General features: G+C 49.8%; 10 protein-coding genes across 10 annotated transcripts; 5 read left to right on the top strand and 5 right to left on the bottom strand.

Moving 5' to 3' along the window:
* On the top strand, window positions 1-1464 carry A1O9_11314 (uncharacterized protein; the record flags this gene model as incomplete). The annotated part of the gene is made up of 2 exons (XM_013399608.1): window positions 1-265; window positions 338-1464. 2 exons carry the CDS (start codon window positions 1-3, stop codon window positions 1462-1464), a joined length of 1392 nt encoding a protein of 463 aa, XP_013255062.1.
* Window positions 1465-1801: 337 nt separating this feature from the next.
* On the bottom strand, window positions 1802-2062 carry A1O9_11315 (uncharacterized protein; the record flags this gene model as incomplete). The annotated part of the gene is made up of 1 exon (XM_013399609.1): window positions 1802-2062. The coding sequence occupies one exon, from the start codon at window positions 2060-2062 to the stop codon at window positions 1802-1804; it is 261 nt and encodes an 86-aa protein (XP_013255063.1).
* Window positions 2063-2573: 511 nt separating this feature from the next.
* Window positions 2574-3638, bottom strand: A1O9_11316 (uncharacterized protein; the record flags this gene model as incomplete). Its single annotated transcript, XM_013399610.1, has 3 exons — window positions 2574-2837; window positions 2895-3148; window positions 3209-3638. The coding sequence occupies 3 exons, from the start codon at window positions 3636-3638 to the stop codon at window positions 2574-2576; spliced, it is 948 nt and encodes a 315-aa protein (XP_013255064.1).
* A 699-nt stretch (window positions 3639-4337) lies between these two features.
* Window positions 4338-7845, bottom strand: A1O9_11317 (uncharacterized protein; the record flags this gene model as incomplete). Its single annotated transcript, XM_013399611.1, has 5 exons — window positions 4338-6452; window positions 6510-6774; window positions 6829-7179; window positions 7241-7568; window positions 7647-7845. 5 exons carry the CDS (start codon window positions 7843-7845, stop codon window positions 4338-4340), a joined length of 3258 nt encoding a protein of 1085 aa, XP_013255065.1.
* A 925-nt stretch (window positions 7846-8770) lies between these two features.
* Window positions 8771-10513, top strand: A1O9_11318 (uncharacterized protein; the record flags this gene model as incomplete). Its single annotated transcript, XM_013399612.1, has 1 exon — window positions 8771-10513. The coding sequence occupies one exon, from the start codon at window positions 8771-8773 to the stop codon at window positions 10511-10513; it is 1743 nt and encodes a 580-aa protein (XP_013255066.1).
* Window positions 10514-11035: 522 nt separating this feature from the next.
* A1O9_11319 (uncharacterized protein) lies at window positions 11036-11833 on the top strand (the record flags this gene model as incomplete). Its single annotated transcript, XM_013399613.1, has 1 exon — window positions 11036-11833. One exon carries the CDS (start codon window positions 11036-11038, stop codon window positions 11831-11833), a length of 798 nt encoding a protein of 265 aa, XP_013255067.1.
* A 398-nt stretch (window positions 11834-12231) lies between these two features.
* On the top strand, window positions 12232-13278 carry A1O9_11320 (uncharacterized protein; the record flags this gene model as incomplete). The annotated part of the gene is made up of 1 exon (XM_013399614.1): window positions 12232-13278. The coding sequence occupies one exon, from the start codon at window positions 12232-12234 to the stop codon at window positions 13276-13278; it is 1047 nt and encodes a 348-aa protein (XP_013255068.1).
* A 624-nt stretch (window positions 13279-13902) lies between these two features.
* On the bottom strand, window positions 13903-15706 carry A1O9_11321 (uncharacterized protein; the record flags this gene model as incomplete). Its single annotated transcript, XM_013399615.1, has 2 exons — window positions 13903-14994; window positions 15053-15706. 2 exons carry the CDS (start codon window positions 15704-15706, stop codon window positions 13903-13905), a joined length of 1746 nt encoding a protein of 581 aa, XP_013255069.1.
* Window positions 15707-18395: 2689 nt separating this feature from the next.
* A1O9_11322 (uncharacterized protein) lies at window positions 18396-20051 on the bottom strand (the record flags this gene model as incomplete). The annotated part of the gene is made up of 1 exon (XM_013399616.1): window positions 18396-20051. One exon carries the CDS (start codon window positions 20049-20051, stop codon window positions 18396-18398), a length of 1656 nt encoding a protein of 551 aa, XP_013255070.1.
* A 1801-nt stretch (window positions 20052-21852) lies between these two features.
* On the top strand, window positions 21853-23361 carry A1O9_11323 (uncharacterized protein; the record flags this gene model as incomplete). Its single annotated transcript, XM_013399617.1, has 1 exon — window positions 21853-23361. The coding sequence occupies one exon, from the start codon at window positions 21853-21855 to the stop codon at window positions 23359-23361; it is 1509 nt and encodes a 502-aa protein (XP_013255071.1).

The following is a 23361-nucleotide window of genomic DNA, read 5'->3' on the forward strand; positions in this document are numbered from 1 at the left end:
ATGGTCTTGAGCTGCAGTGACTTCGGGCCTCCGCCTCGATACGTATCCGACATCACAGATGCGACACCCCTGTCTGAGCCGTTGGAGTTCGCTTTCTCAGGCAGGAGGGCTTCGAATCGCTTCATGAAAGCCGCCATGACCGAGCAGCTTTCGTCGTGGCATAAGGAGACCCCGGCAAAGAGAGGGATTCCTACGAAGAATCTCTGTCGCGTGTACGACCACTGGGGCCAGGGATGTATCGGTATGGTGGTCACTGGGAATGTCAGTAAGTGCTTAGAATACCTCATTTTCCCCTTTCTAGAAATATATAGACTTTTCCTGCTTAATAGGAAAACAGTGGTGTTCCTTGATCACCTCGAGTCTGTCGGTGACCCGGTCATCCCGCCCGAAGCGCCCTTCGAAGGCGCCCGTTTCGAGGCCTTCCAACAATGGGCCGCCTCCGGCAAAAGAGGTGGCAATCTCATGGTGGCTCAAGTGTCCCACCCAGGCCGCCAGTGCCATAGCTACTTTCAACCGTGCCCCGTAGCAGCGTCAGCTGTGCCCTATGAGTTCAGCGGGCCTAAACGACCACTTAAGTTCAATGATCCACACGCTGCAACGGAGGCTGAGATCGCCGCTATCATCGACTCGTTCGCCCACGCTGCTGAGTATCTAGAAAAAGCAGGGTTTGATGGCATGCAGCTGCATGCAGCGAACGGCTTCCTACTATCAGGGTTCCTGAGCGCAAAGACCAATTTACGTACGGATCGATGGGGGGGTAGTATCACTAACCGCCTACGCATCCACCTAGAGATCGAACGGGCAATTCGCCAGCGCGTACACCCTAGCTTCATCCTTGGCATTAAAATAAATAGTACTGAGTTCCAGGAGACAGCTTTTACGCCGGAGGAGGCGAATCTAGTGTGTCGCGAGCTTGAGCGTCATCACTTTGATTTCATCGAGCTAAGTGGCGGATCGTCCGAGAACTTAATGACAGGCAACCAACACCGTGGTGAGAGTGTGCGCGCGTCAACTAAGAAACGCGAGGCGTATTTCCAGGAATTTGCCGAGAAGATTGTCCCCGGTCTAAGTAAGACTAAGGTCTATCTAACGGGCGGGTTACGTACAGTGGGCGGTATGGTTCGGGCCCTAGAAACGGTGGACGGAATTGGTCTCGCGAGGCCGCTGGTACAGGAATTCGATCTCTGTAAGAAGATTCTCGAGGGTAAGGTGATGGGGAGCATCATTCCGAAGATGGAGCTGGGGGAGTTTTGGCTTGCCTTAATGGCGGGTAACCGGTCGATCAGAGAGGTCGGACAGGGGAAAGAACCACTCAAGATCTGGAAGGACGATGTGATCAACGACTTGAGGATAGGTTATGACCTGTGGGTGGACAATAAGAGCTCCGACCGCGAGTTTGTTAGCTACTACGGCTTTACGTCGACGGAGGCGATGGAACAAGGGAAGATGCCGCTATTGACCTAACTCACCCTGGCGGAGAAGTTTGATCAGATGAGAACAACGTAATCCCCCAGATACTACTTAATAACTGATGTAATTTAAGTTCTTCGTGAGGGATTAGTGGTACCTAGCTCTGTTGGCTTATAGCCATATGTTCAAAATGAGGAGAAAACTTGTGTGAGGATTGTAATATCTAGATAGGTAGTCATATATATATATACCTAGAGTGGGCACCAAGACCTATATTTGCAGTGTTTTCACAGTTGAACTAAGCACCAAATAGATAACGAAATTAGGGGTATTTCCCGCCAACATATTCCGATCTGTAAACCCTTTTAGGGACTGACAACCAGCTACTTGCTCACAGCTTGGCTTTGGCTTCCGGCGAGGTGGCTTGTTTCCACAATCGGGTCGTCTCTATTATCAAAGGCCAAATGTGTGACATCTTCTCCCCTGACATCTCGCTGGTTTGAGCACCTTGGAACAACGCTTCGTACGGTGTCTGGTTCGTTCGAGCCAATGCGCTGTCCGGATCGTTCTCAGTCAACCCATATGCAGAAACAATTGCATCCACGTCGTTCACGGCCAGAGCCTCTATGGCAGTCGAAAACGCCTGTCTCATGTGACTGAACTGGGCAGGCGACAAACTCAATGCTTGGGAAAGGCTGGGATGATGTGGATTGAGGAGAGTGGAAAGCGAAAACTAGCACGACCATCATTGTTAGACGTCGTTCGAGTGCGCTGAGCCATGTGCGTATATGTGTAGACTTACAACTTGTGCCAAAGACCTCATATGTGGAGCAAAGTCCTCTCGGCCGTCCTCGATCGACCCCACGGCACTCCAGAGCCCCTTCAGTAGATATAATCGGAATGAGCCATAGTGAGAGCATGGCTGGAGTAGCTATTGTCCTTTCCACTATCACTGTCTTCGACCTGCTGTTGTACAAGCTTCGCAAGACGAGACTTCAAAGCCCATTGAAGGACTGGAGCTGTCAACATTCGGCTTCCGAGTCGATACTGGGATTTCTCATGTCACGTCTCGCCTGCAGAAAATGTAGGTACGAAAGGCTTGGGGGAGAAATATGGTTAAGCCTCGTTGGTGGTACTTTAACACCGCTCTTGTCACTTGCTGACTAATGACATAATTGTCGCCTTCGTAGGTCACTGCATTCACCGTGTGCATACATTCGTCCAAACCCACTGTATCCATGGCCACCACAAGCGATTCTGCATGTTTCGACGCCACGGCTTGCAACTTCGGTCGAATAGGTCTTTGCCGACACGGTCTGCAGATGCAAGTCCTCCAGCTCGCTGGTGCTGCCAGTCTGGAGCATAGTGGCCGTGTACTCGTCATCTGCTTTCTTGATGGAATGTCCCACCACGATTACGGCGGTTGCCTATAGTTATTAGTTTCAGTTTGACGGAAGAAGTGAGAAGATAGAATAAATGCTCACTGTAGCTAGAAGATGTAGAACTCGATATCTAACGCTAGTATTGTCGAAGACGGCTACTTCGTTCTTGTCGGTACTGTCCTTCTTGAACTGTTGCCGAAACTTAGTATAATGATATGCGACTACCACGGCTTTGAGAAGATCCCATGCGGTGATCTCGGCCATTAGAGCTCGAACGGATACCATCAAGCCGTAAGAATGCTTAGTATTCTTTGGCTTAACGTATGTCCCATCTCGCAAGACTTGTGCGTTTCTCGCTAGCATTTGTGACCGAGGGATTCGGACGTTATAGAATCAGAGAGCCCCATTGTCAGTACCTAGCATGCCCTGGAAGACCTTAGGACCAAGTTCGTAGATCTCAACACCGGTACAAAGCTGGTGCGTGTCCAGATCTCTCAATTGTGTCAAGAATAAATGCGTCCCATAGCCATGTCCTCGAATGAAAAGTCGTGCAACTACGATACCATGCGTAGCGCACACCCCGGCAGCTCCAAGCCAGTATTTAGTGCTGCTCAACGTTGGAGAGTTGAGGATAACCTCGTCGCTGTCTTCGTCGAGTATCGCGGTGGTTTCGATTCCTCTCACATTCGACCCATGTCCTAGTTTAGTCTGGTAGTAGCAACCCAAGATCTCGAATCTCTCGGCCTTGGGAACCCAGATACTTTTCTGCTCGTCGGACATCTGACGCTCGAGGTTTGACATGAAGATGCGGAATTGAGGGTGGATAGGCATCATCCAGTCGGTCATGGCAATCGCATCCATGAACTGAGCGTTGGACCATTGATGTTGGAGTTTCAGAGCCACCAGCTCCTTGGATTGAATTGCTATCCTGGTCCACACATCTTTTCTCGCCACTGAACGAGGGACAATGACAAGTTTTGAAAACAAAGGATGGGTTGATAATGTTTCGAGGGCAAGTTTTCGACGGTGGATTTTGTCCCCTCCGCCCCATAGGAAGAGCGCGAAAGGGCTTGTCGTAATATGTTGAGGGACTGGGCCCGCTCAGAATTTGTGTCTATCGCTTTGCAGAAGATCGAGGTGATCGATCCTAATCACTTGGACGAGGATAGTCCTGCATGAACGATAACAGTCTCATTTGGAAAGAACTCGACTTCAACAGGCACCCAAAGCAAAAGCTTAGGGGCTAGCTCATTTACCATCAAATCTTCGGAGAAGGCCCTCGACACACTGTGCTGTGGTCACTGCCAATTACCTGTCTCCGGCCGAGTCTAAATATGATATCCGCCGAAAGCCAAATAGAATCAGAAAATGGTGGCCTTGGTGACCGACTACTACGAAAATACCGAGCATGAGGACCCAGCAGAAGGCTGTATTCAGGTGGACTAGGATAGAAAGATCGTTGCTACTGACTACTACGGGTCATGATCCCAGTAAGCTAATGAATCTGTAATTATTCGTGGCAACTCATATCACAGTCTTTTTGACTTATGTCTTCAGAAATCTCGCCACCGCATCTCCCACTGCAACTGGGTCTTCAATTACACTCCAATGTCCCACTCCTTCTATCACGTCCAACTTGGCATCTGGAAGCATTTCGCATAGACTTCGACAGGCCGCCACAGGGCTGACTTTGTCTTCCTTGCCTGTGACAATCAGCACTGGCATAGTGAGCTTCGACAGGTCAATCTCGAGAACCGCCGCCTCTCCTAGCGCCGCGCAAGCTTTTGCGTACCCTTCAGGATCCTGGCCCATCAGAATCGCCTTCACGGCGCTATACGCCGATATCTTCGTAGCCCGTGTTTTATCGGAAGTTCCGTTAGTTGCAACTGTTTCAGCAACCGCACTCATCCCTTCAGCTCTGACCGCCCTGGCTCGCTTGTTCTGTCCGTCTGTGGCGGCCATGGGCACTGGGTACCGTGCAGGTCCCAAGAGGATCACCTTCTGCACGCACTCCGGATGTTGAGCGGCAAAGTATAATGCAATCAAAGAGCCCATCGAGTGAGCAACGAGCACAGACGGCTGGTCTGTAATATGTCTGAATAACGCGGCAAGATCAGCTGCGTAACTCGGGATAGAGATGTTCGAAGTTGCATCTGTGGGCGACTGGCCGTGGCCTTCTATGTCGTACCGAATGCATTTGAAAAGCTTCTCAAGACTTGTACTTTTGAGCAAAGGCGTATAGAATTCCGTTGAGCCTCCCAGTCCGTGGACAAAGATGACATGTGATTGACCTCTGCCAGAGATCTCCACGTTCACTATTTTCGAATTGATTCTCGTAAGGCCAGATGTTCCAGGTGGTCCACTGTTGTTTGACTCATCCTGCAATTCAGTAAATATGGAGTTAGGCTTTTTCAAGATAACTTGGTTCCGTAACGTTCCCAGGCCTGTAACTGTGACTTCGACCACATCGCCAGCTTTAAGGAAGGTTGGTGGTGTCTGGCCAAACCCTACACCCGCGGGTGTTCCTGTGGCAATCACATCGCCGGCCTGGATAGTGGCGCCCATGGAAATAGTAGAGATCAACCGAGCAATCGAGAAGATCAAGTCGTCCGTGGTAGCATCCTGTCTTTTCTCGCCATTAATAAAGGTTTGAAGGCGGAGCTTTTCCGGAAGGCTTGTAGCAGGCACAGCAATCGGGCCCATAGGACAATACGTGTCTCCTGACTTTCCTAGATAGAACTGCTTATGGTCACGTTGGACTTCACGTGCTGTTACATCATTAATGATGGTGTAGCCCCAGACATAGTTCGAGGCGTCTTTTTCGCGGATGTGTCGTCCAGACTTACCTATAATGACACCAATTTCGCCTTCGTAGTCTAGCGTCTCGGTGAACTGAGGGTCTAGGACGATGTTGGCGCCTGTGGGTACAATACTCGTGCTTCGCTTAGTGAATATCACTGGATGTGAGGGCTGAGCGGCCTTGTCACTTGAGTCGTAGCCGCTTGCGTGGAATTCTTTGGCATGGTCCATATAGTTCTTCCCTACGGCGATAATGTCACGTCCACAGATGGGAGGGAGGAGGGCAGTAGACTGGACTGGAATTGGCGGGCCATTAGCCACAGGGTCCTCCTGTAAATCGATAACTTGATAGAGGGTCTGTAGTGGCGCCCCAGACGGCAAGCTCAACGGTGTAACGAGTTGGCTGTCTAGGTCAAAGTGGCCAACGCGACTCTCTCCTGTCGATTCTGCGTACGCCACATAGTTAATCGGCTTCTGCGATGGTGTTGAATGGCCTTTTACAGCCGTGTGAACCGATCGAGCGGCCTCCGCTCTAGATTTTCGCTCGTCTGAAGTCATGAAGTCCTTCTGTGAAGCCTTGTGTATCCTTCCGTTGATCAGAATCAAGTTGAGTCGGCTATGGTCTTGCAGGACGCCAATGTTCTCTAGCGGATTCCCGTCCACCAAGATACAATCTGCGAAATAGCCAGGCGTGACCTGCCCAAGCTCGTCTCCTCGCATGAAGATACTGGCGACACCGGCGGTCGCTGCGAGTAACGACTCCATCGGAGTAAAGCCTAACCACTTAACGAAATGCTCGAGGTCTCGAGCATATGTGCCATGAGGTGTCCAGGCGAATCCATAATCTCCCCCTCTAATTTTCTAGTATTAGCATAAGTTGTCGATCTAGGTCAATTAGAGGGAATTATACGGGAGTACAGTGATCCCTCGCCGATGCATCTCACTTAGAACCTTCTTTGCATGCTCGAACTCTCTCGCATAGCCGTCTCTCTCCTCCTCGGACATGCGATAGCCATATTGTTCGGATTCATATAGGGTTGCGTAGAGCCAATTGATAGCGGGCACCACTATATGCTTGTCCTTATGCTTTACTAGCATTTCCAGACCTTCATTATCGGTCCAACTTGCATGGAAAATAATATCCACTCCGTGTTTAACGCACATCTTAACACTATCGCGAGCTCTATACATAGATATCTGTTAGGAAGAGTATACTTATTAGTAATGTTAAACGTACCTCGCATGAGCGCAGAGTCTTCTACCTCGACCGTGCGCTACTTCCACACAAGCTGCCGTCTCTTCATCGGTATAGTAGCACTTCTCTGACGATAATGGCTCACATATTTCTTCTCCCGACATGGTTAGCTTAACCGTATCAGCGCCGAGGTCGATGTGTCTATTAACTGTAGTACGCATCTCGTCAGGTCCGCTGGCCGTGACGGCAAGGCCGTTCTGTCCCACCGCATCCTGTGGGCTAACAATCTCCTTACAATTTGCCAGGTATCTAGGACCGGGCAATTTTCCCGAATTGATGGCATCTCGGACCACCACGTCCAGCCGATCCTGAGCAGAGGCTGCCCCAAAGCACCTTAACAGATAAGTTTAGTACTTGTTGGTATTTGCTTGCATGTAGATGAACTTTTACTTACATGGTGTAGCCACTATCCAGTGCCGTCTGTGCCGACCTTGCGGTTAGCAGCGTATGTTCTTCCACTCCTAGTCCCGCCAGGGCCGGTATATCTCCGGAATTCCAGGAGAGATGTGTGTGTGCGTCACCTAGGCCACTCATCAATGTGCGACCTCGTCCCTGGACGACTTTAACCTTGGTGTCGGCAATCAATTCCTCGATGTTGGGAATTGTACCGACATGAGTGATCCGCTCTCCTCGAATAAGGACATCGCCGCGGAAAGGGGATGATCCAGTGGAGTCAAAGATGTTGACGTCTAATATAAGGATAGTCGAATGCTCAGGAGTACCTATGACGGATTCAAATTCAATATCAGCGCACCATTTATGTGTTTATTTGTTGCATTTTCGAGACAGACGGTCTTTACCTTTGATCTGATAGTCTTTCGGCTTCAGCGCAGCATCAAAGTGGACATTCTCCCATGGTTTTCTAGGTTTGCCCAGGGAGATTGTGAAGGAACTTTGTAGCGTGTTAACACTGTTGACAGTCTTTGTACTGAGTGTGCTCTGTGCTTTTGGAGGTTTGCCGTCACCCAATACGTTTTGCGCAAAGACTTCGCCCTCCATTGTTGCAGTATTGACTCACCCTGGGCATGGAAGTATGATTTCAATCAGGAATTCTGTAATAAACATCTAGGGCTATCGCAATTTCTATGGATTCTTGTTACTCAGGCTTTTGGTAGCTACGATCAAGAAGAACAGACCCACTCGTCCATTTGCGGTAATTTCCAGCCGCTTAAGCGATATGCCGGGGAGCGAGTCTCCCGGCGAGACTGTCGGCATCTATCTGAAAAAGAATGACGAGCAACGTGCATATACCGAACGCGGTCGTTGGCGGAACCAATACTGATGGTAGATGATACTACTACCACTATTACTACTTCATATGATAGAATGAATGCAAAGCCTGTCACACTAACAAAGCCTCAGCGTGCGGAGATATTGCCGTCTCAAACTCCCAGGGGGAGTGGAGTAGTGCGATGGCACAGATGAAGAGCGACCATTGTGTTTGATCCGCTCCCTCTTTCAAGGGGTTTTAGAATGGCTACTAATTGTCAGTAATTGACGATCAGGTTCACGATTTGCCAATTTTGTCAGAGAGCACCCAGGAGGTGAGGCGGCAGTTAGGGGATATGGTGGGTGAGACTATTCTCAGCTTTTTTAAGATTTCGTAGGGCAGCTCAGCTACTTGATTATGGTCCAGCGCTTCGAACCGCTAGGTGACGGGATCAATCAGAGTAAATATTCCCTGTCAGCCTCTATAGACTAAAGTTCATGGCTCGACATTCGAATACGAGTTGGACTTGTAGGGTCAAGATAGTGATCGGTATTCAAATCCAGGCTACTGTTCTGGATAGGTAGTCGATTCACGGAGCTCCGGAAATTTCGGACCCATCTAAATTACTATAAACGGACTCCATCAGCAGTTCCAAAGGTGCTTTCGACTAATTCTGTGTTCTTGTGGACACTTTTTAAGAACTTGCCTCGAACAATGACAGACCGAGCGAACTTCGTGCCCCGCCAAGGCAATTTCAACGATAATGTCCTTCCCAATGATCCGTTGTTCCTCAGGCTTTTGACCATCGCGCACGGCAGACACGCCGGAAGACCGCTAATTCGCGACATAAATGCAGGGCTCGAGGCCACCGCCCACACCCTCCTCAGCGATGTCTTAACTTTCAGGCAAGATATCGTCAAATCTTTGGCACCGAAGACTATTCGGGATCTTGACAATGGGCGCGATGTCTTAATCAGTCTCTTTGCCGAAGGAGGCTACGAGTTCTCCGTGGCTATTTTGGCCGTACTCGCCCTCGGAGCCTGTGCATCGTTACTTAGCATAGCAATGCCTACAAAGGAGCTGACCTATTATATTGAAAAGACCCATTCGGTGATGATCCTTGCTTCAAAAAAAGGCTGGAACTCGGCGAAAAAGTTAGAAGTCCAAATTCGAAATCAGGGCTTGGGAAATGACTTCGTCGCACTCCCTATCTCGATCGATGGGAATAACCATGCAGGACTTGTGCCCCTCGCGCAGATATTTATATCGTCCGGGCCCCAGCATGATCCAAATGGGCCTGGAACCATCATATTCACCTCCGGTACAACGGGACCACCTAAAGCCGTTGTCCTCAGGCGCTCAACAATCACAACAGGAGCACAATCTCTTGCAGATCAGCTGGATCTTCAAGCAACGGACACGCTTCTACATCCACTCCCTGTGCACCATGCCACAGGTGTGAATCTTTCATTTTTTCCATTCCTTCAAGCTGGAGCATGCATCGAGTTCAAATCTGGCGGGTTCGACTCTCAGTGGATATGGGATCGGTTGCGACAAGGGGGTTTGACACATTTCACTGGAGTTCCAACCATTTACATGCGCCTCATGCGACATTGGGAGAAGCACATCAGCCATCTGCCACCAAACATCATGAAAGATTATCGCAACGGAGCGGCAAATATCAAGGTGTTGTTCTGCGGCACGGCGGCATTATCACAAGCCATCGATCGCTTCTGGAAGGAGCTTCGAGGTGGTCATCCCATTGTGCAACGGTACGGGTCGAGCGAGACGCAGATCGTAATCAACATGCCCATCGACAGCGGAAATAGCCATGACGTACTGCCGGATGGCTCAGTCGGCAAGGCTTCAGTCGGCGTGGAATTGAAAATAGCAGGTAACGCTAATCAGGGCGAGCTGCTGGTCAAATCCCCACACATGTTCTCGTGTTATCTGAACGACAAGGCCGCCACACTCGAGGCTCACGATGATGATGGCTACTACAAGACTGGTGACATAGCTAGTCGGGCAGGAGACTATTATCTCATCCTAGGTCGTGCAGATATCGACATCGTCAAATCAGGCGGCTACAAGATCTCCGCGCTAGATATTGAACGGGAAATGCTTGGTCTCTCATATGTGAACGAGGCGATGGTGATCGGGGTGCCAGATGACGAGTTCGGACAACGTGTAGCCGCGGTGGTGGCCATTCGAAAAAATGCTAGTATGACAACACTGACACTGGATAGGTTGCGGATGGACTTAAGGTCGAGGCTGGCAGGCTATAAGTTGCCAACCTTGCTCCGGGTGGTCGATGGAGAGCTGCCAAAGAATGCTACGGAGAAAGTGGTGAAGAAGAAATTAGGACCGTTATATTTCCCCCCTAACTATCGGGAGGATGGTGGTGTCCAGATATGGAAGACACAGGCGCAGAAAGAGGAGAGAATCGTGAAGCTATGATAACAAGTGCAACCGTAGTAGCGTTGGTTGGAAATACTCCAAATTTTGCCCCCGCTTTCGGCGCCTAGTGTAGCCGTAAGATTTCTACAGATAGGGGGCTCCCTAGGCACATTGGTGCTTAGATTAGGCCTACATATCCACTACCTATCTATATGCTGCAACCCTTACACACGTTTTCTCCTCATTTTGAGGATATGGCCAAAAGCCAGCGGACAGCACAACAACACATGACAAACTTATTTATGGTGATCGCGACGGCTTCGTCCTGGATTTTCCTTCCCCGTTTCTGTAAGATCATGATGTTTGTGTCTGGCACAAGGATCCGATCTCTCGGTAGTTCGGCGGCTCGGCAGCTACGCTTCCAATGAATTCCGAAGGCTGCCAGGTTGGCCATCTGCTGGTCAAGATCGTCATTAGAAAGTATGTTCAGACCAGCATACAACAACATCCAGCGAGCGACGACAACAATATCATTGCTCACTCTGCTTCTATCATTAACCCTGGCTCCCATTGTGAACAGGCATGGCTTCGGCCCAATCTTACACGGCGAAACTCTCCGCTAAGCGAGTTCTGGTTCTTGGGGGTACATCAGGCATAGGATTTGCCGTCGCGCAGGCAGCGCGAGAATTTGGGGCGAATGTCATCTTGTCAAGTTCGAATCAAGATAAAATCAACGTTGCGATTTTGAAAACCCAAAAAATTAAACCGGAGTCTGATGCCAGTGTCATCGGATACCCATGTAATTTATACGACCTCAACCTCTTGGAGAGCAATTTGAAAGCATTGTTCGACAGTGCAACAAAGGGAGGCACGCAGAAGCTCGATCACGTTGTATACACCGCTGGTAACAAGGTGGGATCGATCAGCCTCGCCGACACCGATACTAAGACGATCACGGAGCATGGTATCCTACGATTCTACGTCCCGGTCATGATTGGGAAACTAGCGCCTAACTATATGGCCAGCAGCCCCCAGTCATCGATTACATTTACTAGCGGAGTGAACAATGTCAAGCCCGTGCCCGGACGAGTGCTTATGGCGGGCTGGGGAGCTGGTGTTGAGGGCGTTACGCGGGCACTCGCGGTCGACTTGAGGCCCATCAGGGTGAATTGCATCTGCCCTGGTCCCACGCGCACGGAGCTGTTCGCCGGATTTCCCGATGAGGTCCTCCAGCCCCTAATAGAGAAGTACAAGAACTCAACGATGACAAGGACAATAGGCAATCCACATGATATCGCCGAGGCGTATATGTACTGTATGCGAGATTCCTTCGTGGACGGCACCGTCATTCACTCGAGTGGGGGGTATCTGCTGGCCTGACGGTAGCACATAGAATATACGACCATATTGGTGTATGTGATAAGACCTTAGTGATAGAGTTCGTGAGTGAAAGCGTCAGAGTGCTTGACTAGAGAGAAAGCCGAGATTGCTATCGCCGGTCGGTCAAGCTCACTACGCCCCTGTTCCGCATTTCCATCAGTGGAAGACGTTCGGACTCTACACTAGTGTGGGTGAGTCGGTTCGGCTATAGGTCGCTCGCTATTGGTACAGTGTCACATCTGCTGTTCCTTAAGGCCAATCAGTCTTTCGGTCGTCAAATAGCTAGAGGTCTTCTCTTAATTTGAAGACATTCACGTATCCTCCCATGCTAGATATCTGATGTCTGATGTCTGATATTTGGTATCAAGTATCTCCTTCGCAATCAGCGAGACAGAAATATGGTGCACGATCCCACACTACCAGACCGTAACAGCTTTCCCAACCTCAAGGACAAAGTTGTCGTCGTGGTCGGTGGAGCGAGCGGCATTGGCGCTGCCCTTACCACGCTCCTCTACACTCATGGGGCAAACGTCGTGTTGGGAGACATCAACTCCGGCACGGGCGAAGCACTTGTCAAGTCTCTACTAAAACAGAAGGAACAGTATCGTACTGCCGCTAGTAGTGGTACTGCCACATTCGTCTTCTGCGATGTCTGCAAGTACAGCGATATCTACGGGCTGTTCCGTACCGCCCTTGACAAGCACCACCATGTCGACCATGCCGTCTTCTGCGCCGGCATCGTCGACAGCCCGGGTTCGCCATATTTCGACATGACGCTCTCCGTCGACGCGGTTGGGAAGGACCCAGGCAGTACACGCACCCTCGAAGTCAACTTTTTAGGGGCCTGTGCCTTTGCCCGGATCGCGCTAACGTTCTTACGCAACAATTCTACGCCGATGACCTTGAATCTTCCATCTTCCAACCGCAACCACCGACCCGATCGAAGCATGACCTTCCTCTCCAGTGTTACGGGCTTCCGCGACGCCCCCGGCATGTTCCTGTATCAGACTTCCAAACAGGCCATTCTCGGCCTGATGCGGGCGATGCGGACGACAATTTTCGCGAATGGTGGCATCCGTGTCAACGCTGTGTGCCCCGGGATGACGGAGACGCCGATGACGAGCGCTACCGGGCTTATCGAATTATTCAAAAATAGACCCGAGGCGAACACGGTAATCCCAAGTTCCACGTCAACTAGCACTCCTCCTACTCCTACTCCTACTAGCCTGCCGTCGCACTATCAGTCATCTACTGCAGTGGCGGAGCATGTCGCCACCATTATGCTCATGGAGAGTCTGAACGGGGCAAGCATCTACGTCGAAGAAGGGAAGGGGTGGGAATTTGAGGTGGGAATGGCCAGAGAGATGCCACGATGGTTGGGGGAGGAGCCGACGCGACTCTCGGATGAGAATCTAAGGTTCCTTGAAAGTCTAGGCGGACCATGATGTGAGGCGAGGCCAAACGATGTGAGTACGTAATGATGAGTGGATGGTAATGAAAGGTACGCCTACAACGAGAATGGACGAGCACGATACTTCTTTTCCTGCTCATATGACCTGTACTGCAGGCTTTCTCTATGATCCAGCTGGGCAAGCTTTAATCGCGTTAAACGGCCGACTAGACCTCGGATTCTGCCATCTTCATACGCTCATTACAGGGCTTTGCCCAGGCGAATGATTGCATCAGGCTCATTGTTGACTGGTTCAGAGTTAGGGTCTGTTGACATTAGTGTCTCGGCTTTTCGGTTTCGGAGACTACTGTGAAGGTAGAAGGCAAGAATTCTCTGCCCGGAAAGTTCCACTTTTGGCTAGTACCCCCTACAGGTCTGCACGGCAATGATCTGTCTTTATCCAATTGCAATTTTACGAGTACTAGCAGGGCTGGAAGTGGGTATGAGAGATTGGAGATGGCGTTAAGACAGCTAAGACCGAAAGTCACGACGAGGGAAGATACTTCTGATGTTGGCATTCTGAGACTGATGGAACAGGGCTCCAGGGTATGCATTATGCAGACATGTGAATGATGCCGCCAGCCTGCCATTCCACGCTCGTGTTGTTTGCAGGTGTGTATCAATTATCAAGGGGAGGCTGATCCCAGAACAGCCAGTCTCCAATGGCATCGTCTAACTGCCCAGCGTTCTCCTGGAACATGTGATCAAAATTGAGGGGCTCGTCCGGGAGACCCGGCTGCTCTATTATGAATTGTTGACCGATAGACTCACCTTGAGCGTAGTATGGTGGGATTAGGATCATGTCCTCCTTCAAATTCCCATTCCCATGTCCACTTTCAGCCACGCTGGTTGGCTGCTGGTTCACTTTGTTCGTACTGTTATTTTCATGCTGAGCTCTGCGGCTGCCGTAGCCGTCACGTTTCGGCACGAGAATCGCGTGCATTCGACACAGCGTCATGTTGTAGTCCTCAAAGAATGCCGCCTGGTCCGGTGTCAAAGTGCTCTCCGGCAGTTGGGCCACCTTCTTCTGTGTGGCCACAGCGAGCTTGAACATTCGGTCGAAGCTACCAATGCTCCCCAGGGCTGAGGGCCACTTTTTCTTCATCTCTTCTTGAGCCTGCGCTAAAGTGTTGAGGTCTTCCTGGGCAAGCGCCCACAATTCCGGGTATTTATAGCAGGAAAGTAATGCAATGGACGCAGCCAAAAGATGGAAGGTGAAGCAGGCACCGAGAAATCGCACCTCGTCGCGAGCAAGAAAATCCTCGAAGATTCCAGCGACGGTCGATGCAGCGAGGACTGCTGCTGTAGGAAATGGATCGTCAAGAGATTTCGAGCGGTATAAGAGAGTAATCATGACTAGGTATAGAATGTTCAGCTGACGGCTCTCGAGATTGTAAGGTTTCGAGAATGAATAAATGTTGCTCTGTCTTTTTGAGTTGTAAGATGATAGTCGGAGCGGCTCCGGGAGAGTCCTGTTCCATTGATACAAGGAGTGTCCAATATCTTCATTTTGATCCCTACTGGATGATTTTCGAATCTTATGCCGAGTGAATCGTCCCACGATCATCGATAAGTCAACATATGCGATAAAAAACAAGCCTGTCTGGGTGGAGTTGGGAAAGTCCTCCAGAGTCGGCTTTGGAATATCACTTTCTTCGAGGTTGATTGCCTGTGGACGTCCATGGGCGAGGCTGATGAGACAATCCCGGGCCTGGATGGTGTTAGAAGTCACTACTGGATGGAGAGGGAATAAAATGGCATCTACGTACCACTATTGACCACCACAATCGACGACGAAGTGACTCATTGGGCACTGGCTTCTTCAGTCGGTGGATTCCCATCTGCTGGGCTAGGCTTACGGTAATCCGACACCAAAAGCTGCTTGTGTTCGTCGACACCCGTTCCGGCCCATGTGGATTCCACCAGTGCATGAGAGATGCAGCAACCAGAAGAGTAAGAGGGTCTTTTTCACAGTCGAGCCAGAATAGCGTTTTAGCTCGAGTATAGTAGTCTTGGGCCGAGGCATAGTTGTGGGGCTGTGAGGGCGATAGCATACGGCTCCCGGCGAGGAAAATGGACTGAAGCAAAAGAGGTGATACCTTATCAGGGGCTATCTCCATTACTTGAGACCTGTCGACAATGGGATCCCAAAAATAACAACGGGTCCAAAAGTTCTCAAATAGGGATTCTCTGACTGCGCGAGGTGGCATCTCAAACGCCCTTTGTAGGTTGGCGAGCTTTTGATTCGCTTCAGAGTGAGCTGGAATGGTATAATTGATATCTGAACCATCTTCTCCGCGGAATTTATCGGGTGCAATATACATCGAACGCTCCATGTATCCACCATCGTAGCTGCTGGAAACACTGAAGACAGATCCAGCAGACGGAGAAGGGCCGGGCGGCGGGTTATTGTCTTCTGCCATGGTAGTAGGCTGCACTCCTTTCCAGGCCGCCTGGGGAGGTGCCTCTTGTCCGTACGAGAGGTCTTCTGCTTGGATGTTTGTTCGAGTTGTCATTTGTGTAGAATTGGCTCTCTCTCGCGGAGCCTCGACAGGATTGATTTGCGGCCTAGAAATCCGTGATGAACTCTGCCAAGCAGCTGCTTTGGGCTTGTGAAGATGTATCCTTCGCTGCCGTGCCCTCTGCTCGCATACTTGGCCATCTCGCTGGCAGTTTGAGCACTGAGGCTTGGTTGGACTAATGTCACATTTGACTTTGCGAGCATGACACAGCTCGCACGCTCGAGCCGCGCGGGGAGCCTTCTCGAACCGTGAAGTGTGACGCTCGACGTGGAAATTCATATTAAACGCCATCTGGTACACAGCTCGATAGATAAATCGCAATTTTGGAAGGTCGGAGGGGCGAGTGAGCTTGGGGACGAATCCTGGAGAAAGCTGGGGAAGGCCTCCTCCACAAATGATAGCGCTCGCACCAAGGGGGATCAGCCATGCGAATGAAATCATCCATGCTGTCCGATATGAGTAGACTCGAGCATCTTGCTCCTAGTCGGACGAAGAAGTGGGGTAGCGGCTCGGCGATTCCCTAATCGGGCTAGTATGAGTAGACTGGCCCGGCGAGTCGGGACTCAATGGCGCCTGCTAACTCAGTAGCGGCGCTCTAACAAGATCTACTCTAGATGTGGAAAGGTACGTCTTGGCGCAATGCCAAGTGTTGGCAAAATTAAAAAAGTCTGTTGGCGAAATAGAGCTAGCCTTCGAATTGCCTAATTAATCTAAGCAACTTGAAAAAGATCCTAGTAAGGAATTTTGCTTGTTCTGCTGGCTCATCGGTGGATGGACTTTAGCAAGTCCAGATTACAAGCGAGCTCGAAGATTTTCCGTTCGTCCGACATGACACGGAGAGTGTTGTGGAAAAGTTGCGTAACACATGCGCTCAGTCCTTTAACCCATACAAGAAGAAGAGTCCTTGCATTAGAAGAGGCAGTTAACCGCGAGCTGAGGACGATGCGCCGCCACAAGGTTATCGAGGTAGGAGTTCGACTGCATAACTCCCCATAAGGAGTCACCTTGGTCTGCAACTGGAGAATTGGCCAGTGTCATAGTCCAAACTGTGGTCAAAACTTGGATTCAACGTCGCGAATGAGCGTGTCCCAGACATACCCGGTGGCTGTGGCCATAAGCTTCAGCCGCCGCGTTTAACTTTCAGATTGTGCTCAAGGGGACTCTTTATCTGGGAGTTTGATGATAATTGTCACACCGTTATAGCCTAGGCAAGCAGGAGCATCTGCTTTCATCACCTGCAAAGCCGCATCCCCATAGTTTGATACCTTTTTACCAATATTCTTGTATGAGTTCGTCGATCTGTTCACTATAATTATGGATTATATGATTGACAGAACACGTTTAATTCACTTGTTCACGGGCTAAATAGTCTTCATAGCCTTGTTGGAATCTTAGCCGTGTAAGCTCCTTAACTTCTTGATCATATACATTCCGTGCTACATACTTAGGATCTAACACTCTAACGATGTAGACGCTGGCCCGTTATCATTACGATTGTACGACGGAGAAGGTATCAGCTCCTCTATGTTACCACTCACAACTTCACTACCCTCAAGCAGTCGACTGATGCCAGGATTCGGCTCGGCTCTGATTCCCAAGCCGACTTCAACTAGCAATGTGGTTAGTGGTTGGAGAATTGGGCTTATTCCTGTTTATGTGAACATCGTATTTGGTTGAGATGGTTGTGCTAGTTTTCGGACTGCTCTTAAGTCATCCTCAGCGGTTCTCGCCACATAGTTGACTACTGCACGGGCGGCATCCAAAAAGATTTTGAAAGTTTAGTGTTGACTTTATCCCAGAAGGCCACTGGTTTGTAGTTCGTTTAGTAGTTGGTATTGTCCGGGGATCAACTTCATCTACAACTGTCAACTCCGTTTTCCCCTGGTTGTGCTCTTCTTCATTCGGATGACAAGGCTGTACTGGAGGCTATACGACAGACTGTAGTCGTACTCTTCATCAAGTCAACCTCTAGGTATTAGGAGCTCAAAGTTACTGACCGTACTATGAGGGTTAGGATCATCTTGTTGCTCTCTTGCGGGGATATAGATGACCGGATCGCACCTGCTGCGATTCTCATTACACCACCATAGAAGAAAGCACAAAAATCGAATAAGTAGATGGTAATTAGAATGGGAAAAACCAGTAACTTCCCTATCAAGTAACCTTTTGACTGAACTCCTCACTAGATTGTGAGTGTCGAACTCTAGATTGTAAAGATCTCTGTTTACGAAGAGCGCCGCGACGAGGCCAAGCCGCCATTGCTCCTAGAAAATATACGGTATACCGATTCTGAGATGATAGCGCCTTATTAATCACCCTTAGACTTAGTTTGTAAGAGGATAAATAGATGAATCAATTGTGTTTAGGCTCAATCAGGCATCTAGGATATGTTTATATCACGCTTCCCCTTCCCAATAGCCTTGCCAGTTTTAAGACCTTGTAAGGATTACATCACCCTTATCTCGATCTTTGAGAAATGTGAGATTCTGGAAACACGACGACTGAGACTTTTGCCTCCCGTTTAATCTTCAGATTCCTAGCTAAGCCCTTGCCCAATCTATCAAATTTCCAGATAAATAAGCCCACGTAATCACTCCCTCTTCACGCCCACCTTGCCGGCCTTCCTCAGCCCGCCAATTGCAACCACACTGCATGTGAGCATTATGGCAAACATGGTCCAGAAGCTAGCCTGGTAACCTTTTAGTGACTGCCCATTGTCGCTATCAGCCATGGCGGATCTAGATTGAGGCGAACTGCCATGCTCTCCGGTGCTCCTAACACCCAGTGCGACGACCTGACATACACCTATCCCCAAACTCATCCCAAACTGTGCTACAGTGTTGAACACCGCACCGGCCAATGCTTGCATCTGTTCAGGGAATTCATCCGAGACAATCAATAAGCCAACAGTAAACAGCACATCACCAGACATTGGTGAGAAAACCTGTGCCCAGAACTCCATGTACCAATAATTCCATTTCGGATCTACCAGTGCCATCAGCAATGGTGCAATAGCGCACAGTATGGATGAAATGGTAACGAGCCACCTCGCGGGCATTTTGTCGACGAATAAACCGACACTGAGATTGACGACCGCTCCAACTAGTAAACTAGGTAACAGTTGAAGCGAGGTGAATAGCGTGGATGTGTTTTGAATTTCTTGGAAGTAGAGGCTCGAGAAGAGCTCCATTGAGTTCATGACGCCGTTTGATAGTGCAACCATGATGCAGGTAGATGTGAAAGGGATTTTCTTCCAAATAATGTTCGGGATTAGGGCGGGCTTGCCGCTACGCTCACGTTGATGCATCCAGAGAGGGAAGGCCAGGAGCAGGGTGAGGCTGAGCGCGAGCAGGATTGCAGTGACCGGTTTATGGATTGCGGACAGGTCGGCACTAAGAATCGCGAGGACATACGCGATCATCGCTAGACCAGCAGAGGCAATGATACCACCAACCCAGTCGATTTCCCCCCATATTCGAGCCAGTGTTGACCTGTGGAGCTCTCCATCTGTGACAGGAGCCGCGGGTGGAGCGTTCGGCAGGAACCAGATTCCAACAATAGTAGCTACGAATGTCGCCCCGCCTGAAAGATAGAAGCCAGATCTCCATCCAGTCTTCTGGATCATAATTCCACTGAGGACTAGTCCTGCCGAGAACCCCAGAGTTTGGCTCATTCCGAGACATCCAAAGCAGATGTTCCTGCTTTTGCCTTGGGGCACTGCGGCCGCGACCAACGCAACCGATGCGGGCAAGTGCATTGACATAGCGACGCCTTGGAGGGCTCGAAAGATAACGAACTGAATGCCTGTTCTTGCAAAGCCGCAAGCGAGGGTAAAGGCGCTCAAAAGGATGCACCCAAATACTTCGACGCGCCGAGGTTCTATCAAATCCGCTATCGACCCTGCAATCAGAAGTGTTGCGCCGGCAGTGAGTCCATAGACGGACGCTGGCCACAAATAAAGCGACCTTGGAAGCGATATCGATGCCGCGATCGTCGGTAGCCCAACGGTGATAATACTGTTGGTGAGGCTGGCCAGGAAATTAATCATGCATAGTTGAAAAACTGAGAGGACCACGCGGAGAGTGACGCCTAATCGAAAAGGCGGATCTGAAGACTCGATTTTGAGCTGCAGCTCGGATCTAGCAGCACTGGTGGAATTGCGAACGCTATGGGAGGCCCCAACCTTGAGTCCTGAATGTTTCGCCGCTTGGAGGATGATAACTTCGGTTGCTGTGATGGTGGCCATATTTACAAGCAAGAGGCAATGGGAAATATTGGTAAACAGGTGTAGGAGACCTTAGCGCCCACACACAGGATTGGAAAGCATTGGGCTGCTGTTAAATATGTACAATCGAAGGTATCGAATTAGTCGGTGTGCTGAAAACAGACTGAGAAACGGCGTTCCCCTAACTGGTTGAAATTATCAATGTACGGAGTTCGGCGTGCTTAGGCGTACGCGGCGAGAACGGGTAATGCTCATTATGTGCACGGCTTTCGGAGCCTCGTCTCCGTAATTCCACAGCCTTGCGGTCAATACATGAAGACTTTGAGACATGACGTCGGCATGTTGGCTCAAGCTTGGTGGTAACAATCATTCCTGTATGGGTGCGTCCAGTGGCTTCAGGAAGCACGTTTGACACTTTGGAAAAGTAGGAAAGTGCTCAGTCCAAGTCTTCGTTAATGCTGTCCCTTTGTGGGGTCACTGTTTAGGCATGGACGTTTGTAAGCGGCTTTTCGCCGAACTGACTTTCGACCTTTCATTTATATTTTGGTGGTTAGCGACAGAGACAACTGCTATGGCTGGATATACACAATGCAAGCTCGAACGATGCGGTGCATTGGGTAGGGGCTCACCTCCGGTACGAATCTTCTCTATAGGGTCTACAGGTTGCCAGTCTCAGTGTATGTTGCTTGAAAATTTACGTCTACATGTTTCTTCGATGAGGGTGGGGGTGCACTTCGACTGATTTCCAGCGGAAATCTAATCAGCCCTTACCGCGCCGTTATCTTTGCGAGCATGTCCATATGACCTCAAGACACCGAGAACTCCTCCTACTTGAAGTTAAGCAAGGTGCTGAATCACGCATTGCTTTGAAGACAGTAGGGCAGTGTTCAAAGATATCCCACTGTCAACCTTGAAGTAACCTGATGAAGTTCGGGATCTCGCTTCCGTCTGGGCTTAATGCAGCCGGACATGACGACTGATCGCTTCCTGGTGTGGTGGGCAAATGCAGACAACCAAAAACTGTCCATCAGGCAATGGTCCGCAACTTTGCCACCAAATCTATTCCTGCTGCTATCGGGATAGCCTCTGAACCTAGTAAGATCGGGACACAATTCTGCGTAAAATGCCGCATATACGATGCATCTGCAGAATTCCGAAAACGATGTGCTCACCACTATGAAGGCTGTAATAGGACACAGGATAAGATGGGAGACAGCGCAACAGCGTCACCATCATGTACTGCCTTGTTCTCTTCTGCATCTAGCACCTCGGTTACCGGCTCACCAATAGAAGTCTCGAGTTCCATAATATTATCTGTATAATGCCTTTCCCGACGCTTTACGCCTTTCGGACTAAGTAGCCACCGCTGCTTTCCAACAGCATGTTTGCATAGGGGAAAAGCATCAGGTACAGACGGACTGGCGGCTTCGTTACCCCAGAATCCACAAGGCAGCGCCACCTCAACCGCTTAGTGGACGGGGAGTGACGGGGAACGACGGCCCGCTCGGGCAATTCTCGACTTATGCAAGGCAACTGAGCTGCCCCTGAGAAATTTTGTGATATCATTTGCATATCCTGACCGTTGCCAACCTCGGTGGATTGTCTAAGGATGCCCGAAAAAACAACATCGTGATCAGAATCGGTGCGAAAGAGATTTCGTGGACGTCCCTGCGATGCGCTGCATCAGCGGACCCTGGCACGAGCCGTTCCCTACGGATATGAAATTATGCCGGTTCCCCGTGAATGACTCGGGACTCTCCTTGGAATTTCTACTGGCAACCCTTCGAAGTGTTTCACCGCTGGAAACGCTCTGGCTATAGTAATGGACATCAGTGCGTTATCATCGGGTTGTCGTCGACGTTTTTCTCGTTCTCCAATTGATCGAGGCTGGAGAGAAGGAGCTTGGAAAGCAAGCCGACATGGCGAGTTTCAAGGACGACTTGGCCTTACAGGAACGAAAAGGCATGATCAGTGGCCTTACAATTGTCAATACTTTACGGCACATGTTATGGATCCTACAGAAGCCATAGATCTGAATGCTCGAGATACCGAATACCTGGAAGGCGAAGAGTTCTGTCCCTACATCGACTTTGCGGAGTCAGGCCCGGTAAAGGCATCATTTCAACTGAATGACACGGGGCTTTCACAGATTCGAGACATGAATGCTCTACCCTTTTCAGGTACCAGGGTCTTGTTCATACCTCAGTGGCGGCTCTACAGCACCACTTATTCAACCATCCAACTTGGTATGAAAGAAACAACGTGGACGGACTTGCTATCAATCCTCATGATCCCGCCGAATGTTGTTGAGCTGCTTCATGAGAATAATGGAGGCTCATGGCAGCATGTCTCTCATTGCAATGATAATGCAACAGTGCACAGAAACGTCTCTGCTGATCACACCGGCCCATGCGCTTACCACATCTGCTTCAAGACTTCCCAGTTCGAACTGATGTACGCTCGTCACGACTTCCATTCAAAGCGAAACCTCATTCTCATTATGGGTGTCAATCTTCATCGAGAGATCGAGCGCCTCACTTCGCAGTTTAAAGGCCTCCCCTCTGTTCACCTGTTTCACATCCTTCTCGCTGTTCTAGGCACATGGCTACAGAAATTAGAACAGTCCCGATGGTCTCTTGATTTCTCTGTTCTACAGCTTGAACAGAACACTGGTTTCGGACAGTTGGTTCGCGACGTGGTGCCATCACCCACTGAGAGATTGTTTCTCCAGAGGAATGACACAGCAGGGGCACAAGGCTACATCAGATCAGTAGCCCGACATTCAATTTGCACAGGAGACTTTTTCGGAGTGCTTGAAGAGGCCTTGTCTAGATTCCTAGCATTGCAAGACTGTCAAGACGATTCGCTGAGACAGCCAATCCTCGATGCTCTCGGGCAATATCAAAGCCAACAGAGGACCCAAGCTGTTCAGGCTCATGATCTAAGCTGGCGCATAGACACACAGTGGGATGTGCTCGTTGCATTATCCGCAAAACGTGACAGTGACGTGAATATCGCCATGGCACAGGATGCAAGGACCGACAGTCTGCTTATGAGGAAAATGGCAAGCGTTTCAATTGTGTTTCTGCCTGCAACTTTCCTCGCCACCTTTTTCAGCATGATGTTTTTTCGTGTTGATGATGCTGGGCATTTGAATATAAGTCAAAACATCTGGGTCTACTTTGCGTTCACTTCGGCAATGTCGTTATTGATCGGGCTTTATTTCCGCTTCAGCAGTCGCTGTAGATCTTTCTTCCACGCAAGAATATACCGATCCCATCGATCAGCGAGTTTGGTGAGTGATGTCGAAAAGATTGAAGACTCAGCTTGA

This window comes from Exophiala aquamarina, assembly GCF_000709125.1.
Source record: "Exophiala aquamarina CBS 119918 chromosome Unknown aczIA-supercont1.17, whole genome shotgun sequence".
Taxonomy (NCBI): domain Eukaryota; kingdom Fungi; phylum Ascomycota; class Eurotiomycetes; order Chaetothyriales; family Herpotrichiellaceae; genus Exophiala; species Exophiala aquamarina.